The following is a 16218-nucleotide window of genomic DNA, read 5'->3' as shown; positions in this document are numbered from 1 at the left end:
AAGTGTTAAAGAAATCAAAATATATTTTAGATTTTTCAAAGTAGCCACCCTTTGCCTTGATGACAGCTTTGCGTACTTGTGGTATTCTCTCTACCAGTTTTATGAGGTAGTCACCTGGAATGCATTTCAATTAACAGGTGTGCCTTGTTAAAAGTTAATTTGTGGAATTTCTTTCCTTCTTAATACGTTTGAGCCAATCAATTGTGTTGTGACATGGTAGGGGTTGTATACAGAAGATAGTCCTATTTGGTAAAAGACCAAGTCCATATTATGGCAAGAACAGCTCAAATAAGCAAAGAGAAACGAAAGTCCATCATTACTTTAAGACATTAAGTTCAGTCAATGCGGAAAGAACTTTGAAAGTTTCTTCACGTGCAGTCACAAAAACCATCAAGCGCTATGATGAAACTGGCTCTCATGAGGACCGCCACAGGAAAGGAAGAACCAGAGTTACCTCTGCTGCAGAGGATAAGTTCATTAGAGTTACCAGCCTCAGATTGCAGCCCAAATACATGCTTCACAGAGTTCAAGTAACAGACACATTTCAACATGAACTGTTCAGAAGAGACTGTGTGAATCAGGCCTTCATGGTCGAATTGCTGCAAAGAAACCACTACTAAAGGACACCAATAAAAAGAAGAGACTTGCTTGGGCCAAGAAACACGAGCAATGGACATTAGACCGGTGGAAATCTGTCCTTGGTTTTATGAGTCAAAATTTGAGATGTTTGGTTCCAACTGCCATGTCTTTGTGAGACACAGAGTAGGTGAACGGATGATCTCCGCATGTGTGGTTCCCACCGTGAAGCATGGAGGAGGAGGTGTGGGGGTGCTATGCTGGTGACACTGTCAGTGATTTATTTATAATTGAAGGCGCACTTAACCATCATGGCTACCACAGCTTTCTGCAGCGATACGCCATCCCATCTGGTTTGCGCTTAGTGGGACTATCATCTGTTATTCAGCAGGACAATGACCAAAAATATACCTCCAGGCTGTATAAGGGCTATTTGACCAAGGAGAGTGATGGAGTGCTGCATTATTATTTTTATTTTTATTTTACCGTTATTTTACCAGGTAAGTTGACTGAGAACACATTCTCATTTGCAGCAACGACCTGGGGAATAGTTACAGGGGAGAGGAGGGGGATGAATGAGCCAATTGTAAACTGGGGATTATTAGGTGACCATGATGGTTTGAGGGCCAGATTGGGAATTTAGCCAGGACACCGGGGTTAACACCCCTACTCTTACGATAAGTGCCATGGGATCTTTAATGACCTCAGAGTCAGGACACCCGTTTAACGTCCCATCCGAAAGACGGCACCCTACACAGGGCAGTGTCCCCAATCACTGCCCTGGGGCATTGGGATATTTTTTTTTAGACCAGAGGAAAGAGTGCCTCCTACTGGCCCTCCAACACCACTTCCAGCAGCATCTGGTCTCCCATCCAGGGACTGACCAGGACCAACCCTGCTTAGCTTCAGAAGCAAGCCAGCAGTGGTATGCAGGGTGGTATTAGATGACTTGGCCTCCACAATCACCCAACCTCAACCCAATTGAGATGGTTTGAACCACATAGTGAAGAAAAATCAGGCAACAAGTGCTCAGCATATGTGGGAACTCCTTCAAGAATGTTGGAAGCTGGTTGAGAGAATGCCAAAAATGTGCAAAGCTGTCATCAAGGCAAAGGGTGGCTACTTTGAAGAATCTAAAACTTAAAGCATATTTTTATTTGTTTAACACATTTGGTTACTAAATGATTTCATATGTGTTATTTCATAGTTTTATTCTACAATGTAGAACAAACTCAAAATAAAGAAAAACCCTTCAATGAGTAGGTGTCCAAACCTTGACTGTTACTGTATATACATTTGAAGATAATTGTAATAGCCTGCAAGTATAATTGATTAGAGTGCACAATTTAAGGGTGCTAATGTTTCATGGAAATAGCCATCTTGAAAGGTGTTATTTATTTAGAGTGAAAGGTCAAATGGTTAAAAATAGGAAAGCAAATAGTTTAATGGTAGGAGTTCAGGCAGGCCTTTGCACTTCAGCAAACAAAGGAAAAGGAGGGGTGCTCAACAACCATAACATAAAATCACGAGAATGGCTTACCATGAAAAACTTCCAAAAGGACTAATTTGCGGTAAAAAGGAATTGGAGCACTAGTCCTTTCGGAATTAGACCTTTTGGAAGTTTTTCTTGGTAAACCATTCTCATAGTTTAATGGTCGACTCTACTTGTTGTTGTCTATGTGCGTGTGAACAAGAAGAGCCTACTGTAAATGGGGACTTTTACGCATGCGCATCAAGGACAATATTATCGGAGCGCTAAGTGGTCGCTTATTGTGAAAAACAAAGGCAGTGGACAGCGGAAGAAGAAACGTCATTTTCCGTTTGCTCCTCCTTTTATGAAGATTCTGACAAAGGAGTAGCCTTTTTTTCATCAAACCAATTTATTATTCGCTTTTCAAATTCAACTTTTTACAATCTATTGTCATTATATGTTTGAGGATTTCTAGACGCTCACCCAGATCTAGAAAGTGGCCTAACCGGAGTATAGAATCTACAGGTCTCTTCTGGGTTTTAATTCATGCCGGAACTGCGAGGAATATCGAGTGAATGACTGAGTGTGTGAGTTATTTTATTTTCTCACCACAAAGTTACTACTACTGGAAAATGTGGGAGTAGTTTACAATAAGATAAATGATGAATCTTAGGCAACATGCCAGTCAATTATACTATTTAATTCATGTTGTCTTCAGACACTGGCAAATAACCAACCGTTGCCTTTTGTGGAAGCTGTTCGACATTAAAACTTTACGGAAAATTGATAGACCAGCATATAGCATAAAGCGATATTTTTCTCACACTTTGTGAAATCTCTACAGAGAATATGTTATAATTATCGACGACTGATCTCCTCGGTGCGCTGTCCATTGTCCTGAAATGACGCTCCTCAAATAGCCTAATCAAACTAGGGCAATCTGCCACCACGCCATAGAAATACTGTAGATGAAATATGAGATTATTCGAAGTTTAAAGTGTGTTTTCTTTCTTTGATTGTGAACAGGGAGAGAGTGCCCAAGACAGCTATCCCAGAGAACACCGAATATGAGAACTCGAATCAGGGTTATATTGCATTCTCTTTTACTTTTGGTTTTAGTAGGTAAGTGTTTGCACATACATTATGTATTTGTTTCTAATGATTGAAAATCACACTTATCTTATACTTGCGATGCGACGGTTATTGACATAAATTGGCACAATTTGGCACAATTTGGCACAATCTAAGCATTTATTTTCCGTCATCATTTCCGTGACTTTTTTTTGGGGGGGGGGGGGGGGGGGGGTTCAACTGACCACTTTGAGAGGTCTGACAAAGGCTAGCGTGGCATGATTTGACAGGGTCAAGTGATATACAAAGCCTATAGTAACATTCACTTGTCTTTTGTATAAAGTAAAATGAAGGTGTAAACATATTATTGTCACATGTAGAAGCCTACAGACAGGACATGATTTTGGTAATCACTCTCTAAAGTAAAATAAAATGCAATTTGGCAACATTTTTATATAACATATTCTAAATGCATTACATGACCAAAGTATGTGGACACCTGCTTGTCGAACATCTCATTCCAAAATTATGGGCATTAATATGGAGTTGGTCCCCCTTTTGCTGCAATAATAGCCTCCACTCTTCTGGGAAGGCTTTCCACTATGTTGGAACATTTCTGCGGGGACTTGCTTCCATTCAGCCACAAGAGCATTAGTGAAGTTGGGCACTGATGTTGGGCGATTAGGCCTGGCTCGCAGTCGGCGTTCCAATTCATTCCATAGGTGTTTGATGAGGTTGAGGTCAAGTCTCTGTGCAGGCCAGTCAAGTTTTTCCACACCAATCTCTACAAAATATTTCTGTATGGACTTCCCTTTGTGGACGGGAGCATTGTCATGCTGAAACAGGAAAGGGTAATACCCAAACTGTTACCACAAAGTATGCTGTAGGTTTAAGATTTTCCTTCGGTGGCACTAAGATGCCTAGCCCAAACCATGAAAAACAGCCCCAGACCGTTATTCCTCATCCACCAAACTTTACAGTTGGCACTATGCATTGGGGCAGGTAGTGTTCTCCTGGCATCTGCTAAACCTGGCATCTGCTATTTCATGAAGCTTCCGATGAACAGTTCTTGTGCTGACGTTGCTTTCAGAGGCAGTTTGAAACTAAGTAGTGAGTGTTGCAACCGAGGAAAGACAAGTTTTACGTGCTTCAGCACTCTGCGGTCCCGTTCTGTGAGCTTGTGTTGTCTACCGCTTTGCGGCTGAGCCGCTGTTGCTCCTAGATGTTTCCATTTCACATTAACGGCACTTACAGTTGCCCGGGGCAGCTCTAGCAGGGCAGAAATATGACGAACTGACTTGTTGGAAAGGTGGCATTCTATGTAAACAAGGCCATTCTAGTGCCAATGTTTGGCTATGGAGATTGCATGGCGGTGTGCTCGATTTTATACACCTGTCAGCAACGGGTATGGCTGATCCACTAAGGGTTCCACTTTTGTATATATACAGTGGTGTATTATTCCAGCATTTAAAAACATGAACAAACTAATAGAGGGACTTAAATAGAGATCATACAGTAGATCCTCTTCTCACTTCTCAGTGAGTTAAAGCCTCAGATGAGGTCTGTCTGTGCTGCCCTTCAGAAATAAGAAATAAATGAATTCATACATAACATTAGGCTACTGACACTTTTTGTATCATTTAGAGTAGGTTTCTACTTGGTCCTCTTTCCCAGTACTTTTCTGTGTCACTTTCACTACTGTGACTGTCCCGGTTTCCATGTGCCTGCATGTATGACCCTTCAGAATGAGCTGGAGTTGTGACCGATGTTGACAGACAGCCTGGGGCTCTGGGTTACATAATACTAACCCTGTGTTTCATCAGTCAGTCACACAAAGACTCCATGCAGAAAACCACATAATTTCATCCCTCAATCAATATAGCAGCCTGGCTGGGTTTGACTGGGTTTACCTGTGTCCCAAATGGCACCCTATTCCCTATATAGTGCACTACTTTTGACCCGGTCTCCGGTCCAAAAGTAGTGCACTATATATGAAATATGGTGCTGTTTGGGATTCAGCCCTTGTGTAGTGGGGTGGATGATGTAACGCTCGCTGCATGTGTCCACAGTTGTCAGTCTAGTGTGACATTTGTTTTGGTCCAGGGTGTGAGGGTGCATTATGTGGTGAGTGAGTTGTGATTTGAGAGCAGTGGTGTTTATGGTACTGCATTATGCCAGTCTGACTGGCACAACAGGGAGCTCATCCAAGGCTGGCAGAAAATGAGTTCACAGGGTTATCAGATAGAACACCACTCTCAGACCAACAGACCATGGGGGGATGGGCAGAGGGTGTGATTAAATAGAATAATCCGTTTGTGTTTCTGTTGTCTTTTATTCCCGCCAGCTCTCACACGTAGGTTGACGTTTAATGTCATGAGTCTTGTCTTGGAGGTAGAACTGAATGATTTCCCCTTAGGCCAGCTGCAAAGTCAAAAGGTATATTGTAAAAATTCATTAAAAATGTTTTTGCTTTTCGGTGTTACTTTAAGGTTAGGGTTAAGCATTAAGTTTAGCAGTGTTGTTAAGGTCAGGGTTAAGGTTAGGGTTGGGTTTAAAATCTGATTGTATGACTTTGTGGCTGTGCCAACTAGTGACCACTCTGCAGAGATGCCCCCAGAACAATATTCATGACAAAAAACACTAACCTGCCTCTCTCACACAAAAACACACACGCGATTATGTATCTCTGGGTGATGTGTACTGTACATGCTACAGTGTGGTGCTGGTGTGATGCCGCTCTGTTTGTTACGATCTCCAGTGCAGGTGAGCAGGCCAGTATGTGTGGACGTGCCTTCGGAAACAGAGGCAGTCGTTGGGAACCCAATGAAACTGACCTGCATCTCCTGTATGAAGAGAGAGGAGGTCAGCGCGGAGACACGCGTTGACTGGTACTACATCCCACCTGACGAAGAACCCGTCCCTGTAGGTCTCCTCCATCTAACATCCATTCGCACAAACACCAACTTCTTCAATTTCATGACAATTATTTCACCTGATGATAGGACCAGCCATTTTTCCTGACCATGTGACCTGACCGGGAATGATTGCCCATAACTAGGGCATGGAGGTTTTTCCTGGTCAGGCTGTATGGTCTACAAGTACTTTGAACTGTGAGGCAAAGTTAGCTATCAACGATTACTGTGTGTGTGTGTGTGTGTGCCTGCATGCCTGCTATGTCGCCCTCAGATCTACCTGTTTGATGGGCACCCCAGGGAGCTGGAGGGGCCTTGGCGTGGTCGCCTGGTGTGGAATGGAAGTAAAGACCTGCAGGAACTCTCCATCAGTATCCTCAACGTCACAATGAACGACACGGGCACCTACAATTGTAAGGTGTTCCGACAGTTTGAGTTTGACTCCTACTCGCACTCGGTTACCAAAACCCTGGTGATCAACCTGGTGGTCAGAGAGGAAGGTAAGAGCACTTCCTGTTACTTCCTATTTTGTAATTGTACTTCCCGTGCTTTCAAGCTCCTTGCTGGAGGCTTAACCATCTGTGGTTTGCGATGTGTGATTTGCATATTTGCACGTGCTTCTCCTTGGTTGTTGCCATGTGTTTTGACAAAACTTAAAAGTAAAATGTATTATTTTTCTCCGGCGCTATTGGGTATGTTAATCGTATTTACAATTTGCATAAAACAACATTCATCATTTTATTGTATGAGTAATTGTGTGTTTTTGTTCTGTTTTTATTATTATCAAAGCTCAATTGAAGCCCTCGTATAGTAAGGGAGGTTTTTTTCTACTTTACTATCTATTATAAGGGGTAATGTACATCATTTGGTTTCTATTTACTGGACGGTTCCTGGATGTTCACCGTACTCAAACATACTATTTAATAGATATAGTTGTATATAATTATTCCTACAATTCACTTTACAATACCTCTCCTCTCTCTGTCTACTTATTGTGAACTGCTGGGGTTCATATAGACCGACTTAGTTGTGTCTTAAGTGGCTGGCTCATATCTGCATACATCTACATTTGATAATAGTCATTACCAACTGTATTTTAGTTTGCCCTCGTGTACTTTACATCAAACATACAACTTTTCTTTTGCATCTCATACCATAACCGTGTCCAATTGGAAAAAAAGTCGTGGACCAGCGAGCAATGTTTCATTCCAATATAAGAAGGGATTACGATAAGTAAATCTTTCTGCAGCGATTTGGAAGTTTCACACAGGAAATGCCGTGCCTCAAGCTTCTTGGGAGTTTGGCCACTAATTCATTGACACGGTGTAACGGTTGTCGAAGTCGTTCTCCTCCTAGACGAGGAGGAGCATGGATCGGACCAAGACGCAGAGTGGAAAGTGGTCATTATTTAATGAAAACGAAAACAATACGATACAAAACAACCGAAAACAGTCCCGTGTGGCACGAACACTGACACGAGATACAAACACCCACAAACACACACGTGAAACCCCGGCTGCCTTAGTATGATTCTCAATCAGGGACAACATTACATTACATTTACATTTAAGTCATTTAGCAGACGCTCTTATCCAGAGCGACTCGATTGACAGCTGCCTCTGATTGAGAATCATACCAGGCCGAACACAAAACCCCAACATAGAAAATCACACATAGACAGCCCACCCCAACTCACGCCCTGACCAACTAAATAAATACAAGAAAAAGGAAAAACAGGTCAGGAACGTGACACACGGTGGTTCTCAACAGATCCAACTCTCACATGTAAGAGGAAGAATGACTTATTTAAATATAAAGAACATCTTTCCGCTTATAAACTGTTTAAAAAAAACAACAACGTATAAATCTAACCTGCTCTATTAATGTGATAATAGTGTACCAATATCTTGTAGTGTAGTGGACTTCCTTATTGGCACAGTCACTTTTTATCTTCAGTCACAACATCTGAAATGGACAAAGACTCAACAAGGACATTGAGGACGGCGATTATCATTCATGTTTTTGATGATTTATTCCTCTATGTGTTGTAGCAAGACGTTTTGATGATTTATTCCTCTATGTGTTGTAGCAAGACGTTTTGATGGTTTATTCCTCTATGTGTTGTAGCAAGACGTTTTGATGATTTATTCCTCTATGTGTTGTAGCAAGACGTTTTGATGGTTTATTCCTCTATGTGTTGTAGCAAGACGTTTTGATGATTTATTCCTCTATGTGTTGTAGCAAGACGTTTTGATGATTTATTCCTCTATGTGTTGTAGCAAGACGTTTTGATGATTTATTCCTCTATGTGTTGTAGCAAGACGTTTTGATGATTTATTCCTCTATGTGTTGTAGCAAGACGTTTTGATGATTTATTCCTCTATGTGTTGTAGCAAGACGTTTTGATGATTTATTCCTCTATGTGTTGTAGCAAGACGTTTTGATGATTTATTCCTCTATGTGTTGTAGCAAGACGTTTTGATGATTTATTCCTCTATGTGTTGTAGCAAGACGTTTTGATGATTTATTCCTCTATGTGTTGTAGCAAGACGTTTTGATGATTTATTCCTCTATGTGTTGTAGCAAGACGTTTTGATGATTTATTCCTCTATGTGTTGTAGCAAGACGTTTTGATGATTTATTCCTCTATGTGTTGTAGCAAGACGTTTTGATGATTTATTCCTCTATGTGTTGTAGCAAGACGTTTTGATGATTTATTCCTCTATGTGTTGTAGCAAGACGTTTTGATGGTTTATTCCTCTATGTGTTGTAGCAAGACGTTTTGATGGTTTATTCCTCTATGTGTTGTAGCAAGACGTTTTGATGATTTATTCCTCTATGTGTTGTAGCAAGACGTTTTGATGATTTATTCCTCTATGTGTTGTAGCAAGACGTTTTGATGATTTATTCCTCTATGTGTTGTAGCAAGACGTTTTGATGGTTTATTCCTCTATGTGTTGTAGCAAGACGTTTTGATGATTTATTCCTCTATGTGTTGTAGCAAGACGTTTTGATGATTTATTCCTCTATGTGTTGTAGCAAGACGTTTTGATGATTTATTCCTCTATGTGTTGTAGCAATACGTTTTGATGATTTATTCCTCTATGTGTTGTAGCAAGACGTTTTGATGATTTATTCCTCTATGTGTTGTAGCAAGACGTTTTGATGATTTATTCCTCTATGTGTTGTAGCAAGACGTTTTGATGATTTATTCCTCTATGTGTTGTAGCAAGACGTTTTGATGATTTATTCCTCTATGTGTTGTAGCAAGACGTTTTGATGGTTTACACTTTTATGTTACAAATATGAAGCCTAAACGCTCCAGTTTAATGCTGGCAGTAGTACTGGGAGGACAACGGGGTCAATTAAATGCATCGTTCATTTAAGACCGCGTTGTATGTAAGAAAACTAGGGGAAGAGATAGCATGATCGTTGGATCGTTTGTAGTGGGTTTGCAGTGTTGCAAGACAGTATGGCCGTTTTTTTTACTTGGGGGGAACTTGTTTTTTTGCATAGAGCTACACTAACTATCTCGTTAGCTGGCAATAAATTGCCTGGGCAACGGTGGTAGAGAATGTACGATGCATGCAGGAAAACACTAAAGCATCACGAGAGGACTTGTTGGTTATTCTCAATAAGGTTACCTGAAACACTATACTGTATACTTTACACATTTGATAATACTAGCAGTAATTGGATCTTACCATTTTTATCATTGGACCATTATCTAATCAAATGTGTATTCTCAATATGTACCAAAAAAACTCATATGTACAGACAAAGCATGCTTAACTGCCTCCTATACGGGATGAGATTGACTTCATCTGGCTAACAGAACAAGCTGTACTGTCCACCTATAGGACTGTTTTGTAGTTTTGATTATGAGTGAATGGATGAATCTGAAATAGATTGCTACATACTGAAGTCGTTTCAATTAGAATTGTCATTTCATTGCTAGTGGCGACAGGGCAGTTCTTTATTATGGCTGATATGCTGGGTCTGTTCACTGGCCCATTCAAACAAATTGGCCTACCCAGTTATCTTATTGACGAATAGCTATCTTTACTACTCTATGCCTTAATTCACAAATGACATACTTGTAGAACAGTCTGTGCAAGATTTACAGTAAGACCCTATCCAACCACTGCAGTTGAAATAAAATTGTCTATTTTTGTTGTCTTGCAGTGTTCTATCCAATCAGATGCGGTGTGGGTTGTGTCATAGAGATGGAAAGAGAGCACACCTATCTTTGCGAATCATCACTTCTGTGACAGCATGGGCAGAACCACTGAGGGCTATATCAATTTCAAAGTAGTCAGTGTCTCCTTCTATGAGTTTATTGGTGGTTTGTAATCAAACTTAAAAGGCGTATACCTCCAGCTACTGTGTTAGAGTGTGTATAGTCTGAACGGGCATAAAGCTAAAGTTAATGATTTAACTGCCACCTGTGGTGCTTGAATCTTTGCTCAGGAGTATTTGGCTGATCCCTTCTGCTGACTTGGATGGAATGCCGTTACCCTTCCTTAACCCATAGGTAGTCCCACCCAGTTGACTACTTTAAAATGGTGAAAGCCTTTGATGGCGCTGCCAATGCTAAAACCGACTTTGTAGCAAGTGTGCCCTATATCCATCTCTATGGGTTGTGTGTGTCTATCTGGCAGCCAGTGACGACACCACTGCCCTGTACTCAGAGATCATGATGTACGTCCTGCTGGTCTTCCTCACCTGCTGGCTCCTGGTGGAGATGGTATATTGCTACAGGAAGATCTCCAAGTCGGACGAGCAGGCCCAGGACACCGCGTGAGTAGCTCTTAGCCATGCATCTTCTAGCTTCTTATCTCATAGGCTTGTCTTGTACCTTGTAGCTTTGTATCTCTTAGCGTTAGATCTCATAGCCTCGTATCTTGTAATCGGGTCTTGTAACTCGTAGCGTTGTAACTCGTAGCCTCGTATCTTGTAGCCGTATGTCTCGTAGCCTCGTGTATCATAGCCTCGTGTCCATACTGTATGGACTAAGGCCGACTCTAGTCTTCTATCGTTGCTTTGCACCATGTATCTAGATGTATGCTGTAGGGCAATGATAGACGACTAGAGTTGGCATCAGCACATACAGTATGGATACGATGCTAAGTATCTCGTACTATATGTGGAGTTTGGGCCAGTAAGCATTACTGACAATGTGGCGTAACATTAGCCCTGCTGATTTTATGAGCCCTTCAATAAATTGAGGTTAGTGAATAGTTTACATTTACTCTTAGGCCATGCAGTATTCAATGTATAGGTTGTGCGGTCTGTGAAAGAGTGTAATGGAGGTGTAATGGTCTGAGGGCTCCTGCGGTCAGTAGTCGGTCAATAGTAGTCGGTCAGCTGTTTCAGTACTGTAAGTCGTCTTTCTGCTGAGGTCCCTGGATTGTTTGGAGCTCTCTGCTGACTCCTGTTCTGCCATTTTCAAACAGACAATTTAGTGCTCTGTGGATTTGCAGCCAGATCCGAAATTGACTTGTTCTGTGGCCAAGGCTTAAATATATTCCCGTGGTGTCAGCTCTCAGTGATTGGTGATGGTGCTGGGCGGTAGATGGAAGTCGATACAGTGGATTGTGGCCATCAGATTTCGACCGTACTATACGATATTGGGTAATATACAGTGCATGTTTGAATCCAATTACACTATTTCCTGTACCTTACACTAAAAGTACCAATAGTGCAAGATAGATGTACACAGAACTTACTTGGGAAATTGAGAGAATGCCTGAAGGAATCGATTGAGAAATGAGTTAAAATAATGCACTTCTGTAAAGATGAAGAGAGTATGCTGCTATATTACATGGGTCGTGTCAGTTGTTTCACAAATAGACAACACTTTGCACTTTGCACTCAGTCTAGAGGCAACGCCTAATGACCCCAATGCCCAGGAATATCACATTAAGTTTAACCACCGGCGGTGGTGTGTTGCGAGGTGTGACCTCCATCCGTTCTAGTGCCAACAGGACTTAGGGCTGATAGGGCTCTGGTCAAAAATAGTGCACTATATAGGGAGTAGGGTGCCATTTGGGACGCAGCCATTGGTATTGAGCTGTTTGAGCAGATAAGCTACATTAGAGGCACACTGATGGCAGCCGGCCATAATATGTGACTGGCTGTTCAACAGTACAGGATAAAGCAACCATTTAAAATGATCTGTAGTATACATTTAGTGATCCTAAATCACATCAATCATGGCCTGTTGGCTAGGAGGGAGGATTTCCTACTGTTTTCCCACTTTCATTTGACACGGTCCTCTTACTTGGATACATTTTCCGCATAGAATAAGGGCTAAGAAATAGGCTAACTCATGGGTTGTGGGAATCGTGACGTTGAAAGAAATCGCCGTCACAGTTTCTAAGTCGGTATCCAGGCTTATGTTCGATTTTGCTGTTGGCACGTTGTCATGAATCAACTGGAACTTTCCCAGCGCTAATGTATCCCAATTGTCTCAATTGTTTTTGCATTGACAGAGTTCAATAAGAAAGGCCCAATGAAATGTACACAGTATTGTGCTCCATGGATGCACCACAGGGTCTCAGATATGCCTCTCTTTCCACCCATCTACAGGACAAACTACCTAGCCATTCCGTCAGAAAATAAAGACAACCTGAGTGTTCCAGTTACAGAATAAAAGTGATTACTTTTATGTCTCACAACAATACGGTATTTTGAATGTGGCTCTCAACCTGATTTCGATCAGAAAATCACTCTCCCCTTCAAACTCGTTGTATGTAACTAACCATTTTCTTCCACAAGACATGACTCCCTCACATCATAGTAATAACGTTCCCTTCGTCAACCACTCATCTCTCTGCTTCATCCTAATTTACCATCAGCTCTTTCTCACTCGTAGTACTAGTACTAATGTAAAAAGTCTACCTAATAGTGAAATGAATGAGGTGAAAGCAATAGTTTTATATAAGAAATCTACACTCCACATGGGATTCTGTGGTACTTGATTTAAGTGTCGTTTTCAAAGGGAGAGTAGCCCGATCGCAACAGCGAAAGAAATGAGGCCTTTGAACACTGAACATACCACCTGCTGTGTTCTCAGAAAAGTGGACAAAGACACTTTTTCTTATTATTGCTATGGGGCTGTGTGAGGCTCAGTACATGTTTTCAGAGTGCTACTTTCTGTTTTTTGAAATGGAAGAAAGTTTGTCGCAAGTTATTGTGTTACATTTCTGAATCTGCGTTAGAATTTGTTTTGTTGTTGTACCTAACTAGCTTGGAAATGTGTGCATTTTTTCAACACAATCAAGCAACTTGGTCTGTCCTCTGTTTCAGGTACTGACCAACTGTGCACCAAGCAGTGCGCCAAGCAATTCACGGTCACCTGACGATACAGACTGACGTCCTCGAAGGGAACATTCAGTGAAGATGTCACAACACCTCTCAGCAACTTTGTCTTGGTCTTGTGGTGTGAGCTAGCTCAAATGCTCAAGTATACTCTCTTTTCTTATTTCACTCTGTACCACTCTGTGGCAGACAGCAGTGATTTGATGAGTAATAAGTTGTTTATGCTATTTGAATGTCACCCACAGAAAGAAAACAGAACCTACTGTTGCGGAGGACCAAGGAATCACTTCAAAGTAAATTACTCACACTTTTAAACGCGTGAAATGCTGTTCAATTGCTAATAATAATGCTGCACTGCACATAATTGGGTGCCCATAAAAACTTCTGGTATATAATTTTTACTTCATTTTAACTCTGCTAATAGAATATGACGAGATTATGGGTCAAGGTTTTTCTCTTATACGACCGGTGTCTCGTTATCTTTTTACAGAAATTGGAGTGCATAGCTTTTCAAGTTTACCTCACTTAAGTTGTTTGGTGAAAGAAAATATTCCATGCACAGTATGACTGTGGTTTATGGTGTGAACACAGAGTCCTCTCGCTGGTTCTTATTGTGACTCACTATGTCCGAAGATCCTCTTTCAGTTCAATTCTCTTCCACAGAAAGAGCCTGGTATGAGGCGGGTGTTGTGTATTCGGATCTTAGAGAGTGACTCGGCTCTTTTACAAAAGACGAAGAAAAAAAGTTGCCACATAGTAATTGGTCCCGGAGTTTCCTCCATCTTTTTCTCACACCATCAATATGGCATTTTTTTTTTTAACCTCAGCTTTTTGTAAGCTATAAAGTTGATTCAATGGCATCTTAAGACGTTCAAAACAATGATGCTGCAGAATACAACTACTGTACGCCCCAATAGCCAAAAACTCGGTGATGCTAAACCATATGGTGGTTGATGAGGTTGTTTTTTCATCTACAGTAGCACTGTTATTGAGACTCAAACGTGTGCCTACTTCTATAGTTACAATTAGTGTATACACTGTATTGTGTACTATCATACTATATATGTCACTGTATATCTTATACACTGTATCTCTGTATTGAGCTATTAAAGGACAATGCATTCCAAATGTATCCTAACCCTTCTCTATACTTATCTAATGTGTAAAGTCTTTCTACATTGATCTTGAAAATCAATAGAATTACACAGTCGACACAGAGACGAGACAAGCAGATCGCGTTTCGTTGAAATGCTAAAAAGGAAATCGACACTTCGATAAGATTCGTGCAAAGCTGTCTGTCAGCCTCCTCACTGATTGTCCGACGAATAACAGAGGAAGGCACATATCTAAAAAAGATAACAGATTTGTTATTGCCTGAATAGCGAATACCACAGGGATAAGGAGCATCATCCCATTTGCAATAAATGCATTGTGACTAGTCCACCCACAAGGTTTTGATGACATGTCTTGACTGGGGACTGGAGGTGGTGACGGACTGGGGGTGGTGACGGACTGGGGGTGGTGACGGACTGGGGGTGGTGGCACCAAGCTGATTGAGACTGAGGAGGTAGAGTGTGAATGAATTAGGCCAAGTCTAGGCAGGTTTAGCCATCCATCTATACCATCCGTCTGTACCATCCATCCATCTGTACCATCCATCCATCCACCTTCACAGTGCACAGCTGGTGTAAAGCACCTTCGGATGGGGGGCAGTCCTCGGAGAGCAATCTCACCGCCTCCATATTCTTGTTCTGTGGCTGCCGGGTGACAGATATAGCATCTGTCGTTATAGCAACCCATGCAAGCCCTGAGCAGGGAGCAGATCGACGTAACCATGCCACGATGCAACATTTGTGCGGGTCACGCACTAGCGAGATATGAAGATAATGACTACGCAGTACAGGGCATAAGGGTTATCACAACCCTAGCTGGTAATGCACCCTAAAGCATAGGCCTACAACGTTGATATGAAAGTTAAACATTTCATTATCTGTGTGCTGCTACTGTTTCAGTCAGTAATGCATTTTCTTGCTCTTCTGTATTACCAGCGTATCTATGGGGTACGGCACAGTGTCCTATCTCCCAAAGGGTACAACCCACTATTGTGACCCACATTCAGTACTTTATAATTATACCAGGCTGTTACTGCTCTGAAATAAGTTCATTTATCGCAGAAATTAATTCAACAATGCTTGATGTTCTATTGGAGCTGGAATATTGCCAATCCCTCACAGCAATTCATTAACATTTTACACAACAACAACAACATATTCAATCTCTCCCTATCCCAGTATGTTGTCCCCACTTGCTTCAATATGTCTGCCATTGTTCCTATTGCCCAAGAAAGTGAAGATATCTGAACTAAATGACTATTGCCTCGTGACACTCACTTCTGTCATCATGAAGTGTTTTGAGAGGCTAGTTAAAGGATCATAACATCTCCACATTACCCGACACCACTATAATTTGCATACCGCCCTTTCCCACCTTGGCAAAAGGAACACTTACGTGAGAATGCTGTTTAATGACTACAGCTCAGTGTTCAACACCATAGTGCCCTGGGACCCTGGGACTGAACACCTCCCTCTACAACTGGATCCTAGACTTCCTGATGGGCCGCATTCACCCCTGAGGGTATGCAACAACACATCCGCCATGCTATCCCTCAACACAGGGGCCCCTCAGGGGTGCATGCTTAGTCCCCTCCTGTACTTCCTGTTCACCTACTACCTCGCACAACTCCAACACCTTTATTAAGTTTGCTGACAACATGACGGTGGTAGGCCTGATTACCGACAATGATGAAACAGCCTATAGGGAGGAGATGAGAGACCTGGAAGTGTGGTGCCAGGACAACAACCTCTC

The 16218-nt window shown here is 41.7% G+C and overlaps 1 protein-coding gene across 4 annotated transcripts; it reads left to right on the top strand.

Moving 5' to 3' along the window:
• The first annotated feature begins 2341 nt into the window (after positions 1 to 2341).
• On the top strand, positions 2342 to 14485 carry scn3b (sodium channel, voltage-gated, type III, beta). Of its 4 annotated transcripts, none has more exons than XM_071356564.1 (7): positions 2342 to 2630; positions 3074 to 3169; positions 5877 to 6040; positions 6305 to 6530; positions 10692 to 10830; positions 12622 to 12687; positions 13342 to 14485. In XM_071356564.1, exons 2-6 carry the CDS (start codon positions 3115 to 3117, stop codon positions 12683 to 12685), a joined length of 648 nt encoding a protein of 215 aa, XP_071212665.1. In that variant the 5' UTR covers positions 2342 to 2630; positions 3074 to 3114; the 3' UTR covers positions 12686 to 12687; positions 13342 to 14485. The 4 variants fall into 4 exon arrangements, with proteins under 4 accessions (XP_071212665.1, XP_071212664.1, XP_071212663.1 ...); XM_071356563.1 differs by having other exon boundaries at positions 2342 to 2634; positions 12622 to 12717; XM_071356562.1 differs by having other exon boundaries at positions 2343 to 2634.
• The last annotated feature ends 1733 nt before the right edge of the window (positions 14486 to 16218 follow it).

The sequence above is a fragment of the Salvelinus alpinus genome, chromosome 21 (assembly GCF_045679555.1).
Source record: "Salvelinus alpinus chromosome 21, SLU_Salpinus.1, whole genome shotgun sequence".
NCBI classification, from domain to species: domain Eukaryota; kingdom Metazoa; phylum Chordata; class Actinopteri; order Salmoniformes; family Salmonidae; genus Salvelinus; species Salvelinus alpinus.
The sequence above is the reverse complement of the archived record's forward strand: the minus strand, read 5'-3'. Positions and strand labels throughout refer to the sequence as shown.